The sequence below is a fragment of the Solanum pennellii genome, chromosome 11 (assembly GCF_001406875.1).
Source record: "Solanum pennellii chromosome 11, SPENNV200".
Classification (NCBI taxonomy): domain Eukaryota; kingdom Viridiplantae; phylum Streptophyta; class Magnoliopsida; order Solanales; family Solanaceae; genus Solanum; species Solanum pennellii.
The window spans coordinates 65170309-65181077 of NC_028647.1; the positions used below are offsets into that span (position 1 = coordinate 65170309).

The 10769-nt window shown below is 29.1% G+C and overlaps 2 protein-coding genes across 2 annotated transcripts in view; both read right to left on the reverse strand.

Moving 5' to 3' along the window:
• Window positions 1-1814: 1814 nt before the first annotated feature.
• LOC107003039 (non-specific lipid transfer protein GPI-anchored 2-like) lies at window positions 1815-4717 on the reverse strand. Its single transcript, XM_015201282.2, has 4 exons — window positions 4265-4717; window positions 3152-3208; window positions 2736-2766; window positions 1815-2278 (listed from the first exon to the last, which is right to left on the reverse strand). The coding sequence occupies exons 1-4, from the start codon at window positions 4668-4670 to the stop codon at window positions 2152-2154; spliced, it is 621 nt and encodes a 206-aa protein (XP_015056768.1). The 5' UTR covers window positions 4671-4717; the 3' UTR covers window positions 1815-2151.
• A 3788-nt stretch (window positions 4718-8505) lies between these two features.
• Window positions 8506-10769, reverse strand: part of LOC107003498 (GDSL esterase/lipase At1g71250-like) — a 3634-nt gene continuing 1370 nt past the window's right edge. Inside the window, exons 2-3 of the mRNA XM_015201841.2 lie at window positions 9159-9785; window positions 8506-8904 (exon numbers count right to left, since the gene is read on the reverse strand). Of these exons, the coding sequence (XP_015057327.1) occupies window positions 8672-8904; window positions 9159-9785 (860 nt within the window). The 3' untranslated portion in view covers window positions 8506-8671. The remainder of the gene's footprint in view (window positions 8905-9158; window positions 9786-10769) is intronic.

Sequence of the window (10769 nt, forward strand, 5' to 3'; positions counted from 1 at the left end):
TAGGAAATCATATGATACACATCTAATTCATGTATCAAATTATAGACTAAACATTATAATCCACTTAATACTTATGTATTAAACCTATTGTCTGATACATGATAATAATTTTCATAATTTTTTGATACATATTGGATTCCTTAAAATTTTTACTAATTTCAACAACAATTTTAAAATAAGTATAAAAATACAAACCCGAAACAATGTAGGCCTGACAACAATGTTTGCTGCTTCTTTTTTCTTTTTTTGTTGTATTTTGACAACCTTTGATTTTGATGTTTCGCCAGAGTCTTTGTTTGAATCCTTCTGAAGATTCATAGGATCATGCAAAGAGTTTTTTCTATTTTCTGCCCCATTCTCATCAACAATCCCCGTCCTCTCCATCCCTGGCTGTCGGAGCTTCGAAACAGCTGCCGCCGACGGCGACGGAGATGGATTGTCATCGGCAGTGGGTGTGGAAGTGAAAGACATAGGAAATTCTAGAGAAGGGGTTGTGGGGTTAGAGACAGTAGTGATATCTGATGAAAAACTTCTGAGAATGATGAAAAGGGAAAGGCATAGAAAAGAAAAACCGATGATTTTGACGAAAGCTGGAGACTTTGTAAGTGAAACAAGATTATTTTCTGAACCTGACAAACTAGGACTAATCGATGATGGAGTAAGAAGAATTCAAGACGTGATGGAGTAAGAAGAACAATAAGAACGGGAGAGAAATTGTGCAGTTTTTTGAAATTTCAAATTTTTTGAATTTTGAAATTCAAAATTTTAAAATTGGGTGTTTTAATTAAAATTAATAATTCAAAATCCAAAAACTGATTTAGAAGATTGAGTGTTTTAGTGTAGAAAAAATAGGCATTATATTGGGGGATTGTGTATTATAGGAGAGAGAATTTTATGTATCTATACACTTCTACTAAAATTAAAAAAAAGGGAATTATGTAATATTTAAAAAAAGAAGGGAAAATTAGAGAATATAAAACTTATAGTTGTGTATTTAAGTTATTTTTCCTATTAATAATATGTGATTCCTAATAATTTATACATTCGCAAATTCCAACTTTTTTGGGCTCACAATTGAAGGCCCAAATCAGACCTTAAGAAGGAAATGAATCCAAACAGATTTTAGGTCCAGGTCCTCATGGCCCAAAATATTTCACAAGGACTATAAGGTACGTTTAAATTTGTTTATCTTACTTTCACTTTTAATCAGTTAAAAAAAATCTTCTTTTAGGGGTGTTCACGAGTTTGTTTGGATCGGTTATTGACCAAAATCAAATCAATTTAATCGATTTTCAAATTATCAAAACCAAACCAAATATAACATACATTTATCTGTTTGGTTGTTATTGATTTTGATAGGTGTGATTAAGTTATTTAGTTATTAACCATGTAAAAAAGTAAATAAAACTGAAATCATTCAAAAGAGGGGAAAATGACAACATTTCATTCCAAACGAAATATGTTTAAAATTAATGACATTACGTAAATTTCTATCATTAAATTTACTGTGAATATATAAAGCTTCAAAATTCAACATTTTAGCTTATAAGGAAGATCATCGACATTCTTAGTCTCACCAAGAATTGCCATAAACATTCATATGTGTGAAACCAATAAAATAAATATTATCGTCTTGGGTGTGAGATATTTAAAATTGTTTATAAAAATAATATATTATGTATGTATAATAATAAAATATATGTATGTAATTTTCGATTTTAGTTGTTTCTTTAATTTCTTTGAACAAAATCATAATCAAAATAAATACTATCAATTTTTTTAAAAATGTAAGACCAAATCAAACAAAACCCAAATAAAATCAATTTATCTCAACAAATAATTGTAACAATTACATGTAGAGAAAATCACAACAAAACATTACATTACATAATTAAAATATTCAAATTAATCATCCATATCACTAGAAAAATCCAATATCTATCAAATTTCTCAAAATCAACAATGATTTTGGAAGTATGAAAATCAAAGATAATGAGAATTACAAAACATAAATTAATTTAATTCTAATACGATAATATAATTTATTAGTGTCTCTATGAAGAATTAATTTCAAGAATTTGTGGTTAAATCAGAAGGGAAAACTTCAAAAGACGTATCATACGAGTGTGCCTCTCATAGACGAATATCGACTCAGTAGATAGTTACGAAGAATATAATTCCCAAGCTTAGAACCAATTGCATCTTGAAAAATGTCATAATTGAAGCTGCATTATTTTTATCCTCTGATGTAGTAGGACTTGAAGCTAAACCTCCTATAAATAGAAAATAGAAAGAAAAATAAATTAACAAATATATAATACTTCATGTGTGCTATTTTAAGTGATAAAAAAGACAGTTTACTGCGCAAAACATCTCATATTCACGCAGAGTCTAGTGAAAGAGTTGTATTCGAAGGAATTGATGTAGACAATCTATTCTAATATAAATATTATGAACTGTTTTCATCACGTGAAAACGTAACCTATAAATCATATAGAAATAACTTTATCGTTACTCCGAAGATCTCCATTTTCTATTTTATTTATACTATTATTCTTTGTATAATTGAATAATTCGTGATAAATATATAAAGAGATTCATAAAAGATTAAATTTACCTATATATCAGCAATGTAAGAAATATAAAGACACGATTTTAAATTTTTTAGTTATATATATCACCAGCATAAGAAATTTCATTTTTTTTCTTTTAATTATTGCAATTGATACTTTATANAAAGAGCTGAAACTTCACCATTTGTTATACCTAAAACAAAGAAATAAAGGTTAATTAGAGAAATATAATTAATAATAACAAATAGATATACTTTATGTGTCCTTTTATATGTGACACTATTATTATCTAAAGAATCGAACGATAATTTATAAATAGATAAAGAAACAAAAAAAAATCATATTAATATCTGTAGAGTATATAATTTGAATTTAATTTGATCTTAATATTTTTAGTCAGTCAATTAAAATTAAAGCCTTTCCACACACCTAGCCAATTATTTACAACAATCATTGGTATATTTTTACTATATAATAAATGTATAAAAATGTATAAAATTTGTTTTTCTTGCAATAATTTTTGTGAATAAAAAATATAAATAAAATAAAAGTAATTAAGTAGAAATAAATAATTTTACCAGGTGACTCAACAGGAACTTCAGCACTTGTTGGAGCTGCAATTGGGATACCAATTGCTGTAAAACAAAACAAAAAATAAATAAATTCATATCTATGAGAGAGATTATATTTAAGACATAAATACTAGTAAAATAGTTTAATACTTCTCCTAATTAATGTTTTTTTTTCTTTTTTAAAGAGTGTGCATATAAAAAAATACGATAAATATTTTGAAACATAAAGAAGTATTATAATAATGATTTCAACAACAGAAATAAGATAACAGTATAAATAGAATATTCAATAAGGAACAATAATTTCTTAGTATTTAGCATTCGATATTTATATTTAGGATTCAATTAAATTTTATTTGTGCATTACAGATTTCATTTATGAGGATGGTGCTTCTAACAATTTTTTCTCATTACTACATATTTAAATCTAAAATCTCTTATTATTAATTAAGAAATTTCGAATCGATTCATCACAATAATGTCTTTATTAAGAATTCAACAAGTTTATTTGAGTCCGATATTTATATCATGTCATACTAATTTTGTTATAAAAATAACTTAATTAAAGTAAAAATATTTAACTTGAGATTTATTGTTAACTTGAGATTTAGTGTTATTTATCCCTAGGAAGTAAGTATATACTAAAAAAAGAAAAAAAAAAATTACTCTTCTCCTTCATATTGGATTATGAAAATATAAAAATATTTTAATTTCTATAAGAAGGGTGTACTTCGAGTGTGAAGTGTGACAGAAGTAATGTCATAATTAGGGTTTTCTTTATATATTCATCGAACTAATATAAATACTAGATGCATATATCTTTTTATCGAGCAATTACTCTCCAAACTTAATTAAAAGTCGGAGGCTAGAATGACCACCCCCCCACCCCCCCAAAAAAAGCCCTACAAAACCCTAATTGCAACTATATTAAACATACTTTAATGTGAAATTCTAAAAAATATATTGTCTCCGTTAAAAATACTATGTCACATAGCTCAATATGTATTTATATCATACAATACCTATACCTAGGAAAAACATTATACATATTGGGACAGATTTTTAACGTGCTCGGAGAGCCTGTTGATAATTTAGGGCCGTAGATAAGAGGTACAATACCTGCACAAGCACTAACTGGTGGAGTTTCCAATTTGCAAACATTAGGAAGTTTTAATGCCTTGTTAACATCAATTTGGATACCAATTTTATCAGGATTACCAAGTAATTGACACAAACAAATAGGGTTACTATCCAATAATCCAGCAAGTGAAGGACAACATTGTTCATCTGGCTTACTCAATTTACTATCTTGTTCAACATATGTCAAACAACTTGACATGTTTAGTAACACTGTCATACAATCCATCCCACCCGATGTCGCCGGCCCTTCTGAACCTGGCGACATCGACATCGATGGCGACTCTGCAGTCGCCATCGGTGGCATTGATTGTGCCTCCGTGAACGGAGGCACGATCGTCGAAAATAGAGAGAGGAGGAGGAGGAGAGATGTGGTGGTTGAGGCCATATTGATTTTTTTTGTGTGATACAAATTTTTGTGTGTAGAAATGACATAAATATAAAGATGTATAGTAAGTATACTATTATTATTGTTCAGTGGGAAATGTGATATAGCTAACTTTTTAGGTAGCCCAAAAAAAATTAAATTTTCCAACCTACTACCAAACTATGTATTAAATTCTTATCATGTTTTTTCTTTTCTTTTTAGGTCCTTTAATTTTTAAGGTAATTGTAGTTTTGATCCCTTGATTATTAATGAATATTGATTTTAGTCCTATATTCTATTGGATATTTTGCTTTTAGAAAAAGGAAAAGTATATTCTCAAGTCAAACATATAACAAGCACAAAAATTTGTCTCTATTTTAAAAAAATTAAAGTCTCACAAATTATGTGCATTTTTGGTCCACTTTAAGTGATCAATCAATGAAGTGTTCTTGTGTATAAAGGGTGATTTTCTATTCCCTTTAATATTGTAGTTATATTATCGCGAGATGTGATGGGACGAATAAAATAAGTGATCTGACGATTAAGATTTTCTATAAGTGATATCTTACTTTTATATATTGAATTGTGGCGATTTTTGAAAACGCTATAATTACACTTGCCACGAGCAATATATTATCGTTTTATTCAATCATAAATTATGGAAAACACAGAAAAAAATGAGTAATAATGGTTTTTTAAAAACGTCACAGTTGCCTCGAGCAATATTGTGTATGTATAAAATACATGTTTCAAGTCGTGTCATAAGAGAGTTCTCTTTATATAGTCAAGAACTTGTCTTTACAGTCTGGGCCTCATATATCTCCTATATGTCATGTTCATGGTGATGTTGTGAATTCATGTTCGAAGGACGTTAGATTCTAGAGAGACTACTCTACTTTTTTTGTCGATGAACTGCTTTTATTTTATTATCACTTCTGATACTGACAGTATCATATGAGTGAACATTTGATTTGATATATATTATACGATAATAATACTATCTTGTCCAAAAAAACTATAAAATATTTTCACTTATCATATCATTTTATTTAAAGTAAACTACAATTGGATGAAAGAAAAACAATAAATTCACCATGATCATTAGTTGTACAATTTGCCTATGCACTATAATATTTTATAGTCCATATAATTAAGTGTGTTTTAAGAAAGCTCATGATTTAAAAACTCTAGTACTAGTAGTTAATTATTAATAGCAAGTCAACATCGATCATTAATAGACAATATAAATTATTAAGGAAAAAAAAACATTTTAAATTTCCAAAATTAATGAAATTTTGATTTTTTTTTTATGTTCGATATTCGTATTGAATTTCAACTAAATTTGAATATATCAAGAGAACATCGAGCACTTTTATATTCATGACTTAAAAATGAAATATCTGATTAAAAATGAACGAATATGTAATTATTACTTAACCAAAAACCATTATTTGTCAATTGTATATAGGTATTTGCTTGAAGAAGAAACAATGCTTTAATTTATTGGCACCATGTGAAATAATATGTGAATGGTCCACAAGGTTTTAATCCCACAAGTTATTGCAAGCTGGAAGTGAGTGTATAATATAAAATATGCTTTTATTTTATAAAAAAAATAAAGAATTATAAGCAATCCATTGATATATTTAATTAAAGAAAAAAAAGGATATAAAAAGAAAGACTAGAGTATGTGGAAGCATTTAATTTTGTTGGATGAAAATGTTGGGAAGTTGAGAAAACAATTATTTTTATCACGAACGGATACGGTGTAGTGAATTCGACGATTCTTATTTTAATCAGAGGTTTTAGTTTCAAGTTTTGAGTATGAAAATAATTCTTGATATGGAGCGTTATCTTTAAATGATCCCTACCTGATGAATTAGTCAAATTCTAATACGAATACCGAACATTTAATTTGAATGAAAAAAATTAGTTGGTTCTTGTTTTTTTCTTCTTTTATGTAGAGAAAATATGGTCACATGAGTGTTTTTTCTTGTTTATATGAAAAGGAGTTATTTTGAACTAAGAATGTGGAAGCATTTAATTGTGTTGGTTGAAAAAATGGGAAATTATGAAAAAATAGTCAAATATGTCCAAATTAGTACTCACTTCGTCCGGAATTGTTTGTCATGTTGCGCTTTTCGAAGGTCAATTTGACTAATTTCCTAAGATAAATTAGATCACATTAATTCGATATTTTAAACAAAAAAATTAGATATTTTAAAACTACATGAAAAGTACTCTAAAAATAGAAACCATGACAAATAATTTCCGACGTAGGGAGTATATTTTTTCCCCCTTTTTTTTTGGAGATATTTCTTTTTTAATGCACCAATTATTAGTAAGTTCTGATTTTGATAATTATAATATCTTGATTGAGTATTTTGAACCTTTTTAGTTAACTAGTTCTCGAAACGTGCATTGCACGTTTGTCCCCTAATTGATATTAGAAAATTTTAATTTATATAGCAAAGTTCAAATCTAAGTCCTTTCATAAAAAACTATAATCATATATAATAATAAATATACAATCAGAAAAGAAGGCATGAATATGTTAAGAATAAAGATAAATATATATATATATATATATATATATATATATATAAATGAATTCTTAAATAATATTATTCAATGTATCATTTAGTCATTTTTTACTATATATTATTTTTTATTTTTTTTACTTTTGATCTTATTTTGTACCTCTCTATAACAGTTAAGTACATGAATTTTTTGAACATTTGAGATTAAATATAAAAAGGAAAAAGTAGTAATATGTTGGTTTAAAAAGATAAATGATTATCAAACAATTAAAAATACATAATTATTATTCTATGGGATTTAGCATGTTTACCCTCAAAATAATTAATGATAAATACAAAATGTGATTAGCTTTACTATATATCCTAAAATAGAAGAAAGGATGAATACAAAAATACAGTAATCAACTACAAAGTTATATTTAAAAACTCAAAACGATGGAGATGTGAAAAATAAATATTCACTTACAACTTCATGTTGGAGTAAATTCATCTTGTAACTATCATAGTTTACATATTTCTCAACAAAAAGAAGATGAATGTGTATGAAATTTTAAAGGATACAAATAAATAAAATAGTAAAAATTCTTATAATTACAAACTGGTAATAAAAATTTTACAAGGGATGTAGACTAACCTACTGTAGTATGCAAGATGATTACAAACTTAAATAAAATAAGGAATATATATAGTGTGGTGTGATTGTGTTTGATAGACTCTTCATTACCCCCACTTATCTTACAAATTAAAGTTGAAAGGTTATTAGACTCTTCATTATCTACATTTAATTAGTACATGAATGTATGATGCATTAAGATCTTATTTGATGCATGAATTTAAATATAACTTTTACTTAATATTTAATTAATTAAATAAATATTAATATTAATTTATTTTAGAGGTAAAATAAGGGTAAAATAGTAATTCAACTTTGAGGTTAGAAGCTTCCCACTTATAATAATATATGATGAGTAGGAGTTATGAGATTGTTTTGGGAAGGATATTTTGGGGATTATAAAAATATTAGGGACAAAATCGTAAAAATCTTGATCAAATAAAAGATACTTATTTTATAAGTTAACTAATATATAACCGGACTAAATCGTATTTATATCGGAAAGTCTCACATTGAGGTAAAAAGTTCTCTAACAAAGGCGACTCCGTACTCGGAAGGACTTGAACACCCAAGACATTGATTAAGGGCGAAAGAGTACTTATCACTCCATCACAACCCTTACTAGTAAAACGTGACTTCTTTTCAAAGGTATGACCGAAGAGTGATCAGTAAACGTTATTTCTAATATACGGAGAGATCAAAGTTAGATCAAACTGAACATTTTATTATATACATTTTCCCAACCTAAGTTTGTTTCTCATCATTCAACATATTGCTGAGTACAAATGCTACACAATACACACTGTGAACTACTCTCAAGAATGAGAAAAAACAGTGTTAACTAGGCACTTGAACTTGTGATTTTGTAGTTAGTATGCAGAGGATTCCAGTGCCTTGAAAGTGATCGGACGACAAATGGAAGGCAACGGATCGCCAGACCATGCTGAATTAGCTAGCAAGACATTCACAGCTTCAGTAGGATTGTATAAATCCCACCATACATGAGTTGAAGCTCGGGGGCACGCCATATCAGGTGAAAGGCAGCCTTTTGTTCCGCCATATTCGCCTGTTCCACAGCAAGCATTCTTTGCATCCTCAAACCCTGCAAAGATTTTCACAGCAGGGTGATATCTGTGTTATGACAAATCAATGAACTCTCTAAAGATATTGGTCAATATGCAATGAGAATAGTGTATCACTTCAAATAACATATCCATTATAGTCAAATTCGAGGCATTTTCAAATAATCGTGATTACATGCTTTAGATATATATGATCGAGTAAGTGAAGATTATGCAGAAAACAGTGTATTAGAAAGGTTTTTAATCTGGTAAGTCTATGAAGAACTGATCATACCATAGGCTTGAGGATGAAAAATGAATTCCATCATTGCTCGATAGGTATCACAGAATATGACTTGAGCACCTCGCATTTTGATGTTAAGGTCAACAATCCTCTGCTCTAGCCTTGTATTGTATTCCAAAACTAGTAAGTTGACATCGTTTTCACAGCCCAATTTATAGCCGATGCTTGAATTGTACCTTATGCTCATTACACTCGGTGAACATCCCAAAGGCAGTATGCCCATGCATACTATCTTCCTAACATTTGCATCATAAAGATTCTGAATGACATTTATCATCTGGTCAACCAAAATATGGGTGAAAAGTAGGCCATTGTATCCGGGACTTGTTGAAGATTCATCATCAACCAAGTAATTGATCAAATCATCTTTCCCGAATGACAGGTAGAAAAGGGAGGATTCAATTAGACTTTTTGCAGTATCTTGGCCTAGCTGAAGTTGCAGTAACTGTATGGTCTCAAATGCTTGGCGTAGTTGTTGGTTGAGGGACTGGTAGCTTCCACGTTTGGGGTACATGATGGTCGCTTGTGCAGCACCATAATTCACTCCGTTTAGAAGATCCTCCATCGATCCATTCTGGCTGTAGAATGGTTTGACATATTGCAAGCCCATCTTCTTAGCTGCAGCAAACAAGTTCATCGTCATCAAACTTCAACGGTTTTAAGCTAGACTAAGTATAATACGAAGATAACTCAATATATCAAGTTCATTTTCATCAAACATCCGCGGTTTCTATGAGACGTTACAACAACACATCACAGAAGTTCCAAGATATCATAGAGAAGCACAAATCTTGGAAATATTTTCTTCTCAAACCAGGAGAGACGTAACCGATTTCAACCTAAGCCACATATAGAAAAAGACATATAACTGTTTGTTTATCAAATTGACCTATAGCCAGGCTCGTTGGGAGACAGATTTCGGTTCAAAAATTTGAAGTAATATCTAGAGATTGTTTCAACCAACTGTTTGTTTATCAAATTGACTCATTATTTCAACTTCAAACTTGAAATGCAAAATTTGAAGTTGGAAACATTTTTAGGAGTTTTCAAGTTTTTTTTTTAAAGTTTTTACTCACGAAAAGTCAATGTTGTTTTCATGTCCAAACGCACAATATCAATTTTCAAATATCAACCAAATCACGTTCAAATGCCTAAAAACAACAACAACATACGCCGTGTAATCCCATAGGTGGGGTTCTAGCCATCTAGGGAGGATATTATGTATGCAGAACTTCCAAAAGAACCTCGACACGATTAACGCACATCAAAGCAGTTTAAAAACGAAAATACAGAAGTAACGAGGACATAGCAAATAACAGCATAACATAGCATTCACAAACAAAGGAAAATGCCTCAAAACAAAAAAGATTCTATAGCATTTCTGCTGCTACCATAGGCATAACAAAAACACCAAATTTACACATACACATTTAAAGAAATAATAGTTAAGCTACCTCCTTCATCCTACGACAGTAACGGAGCCAGAATTTTCATAAACACACAAAGAAACCAATGGGATTCAACATAAAAGAAAGTAATTTTAACCTTGAATATACCGTGTAATTTTCCGTCAAAATGAACCCCCTTGCTCCCCCTTGGCTC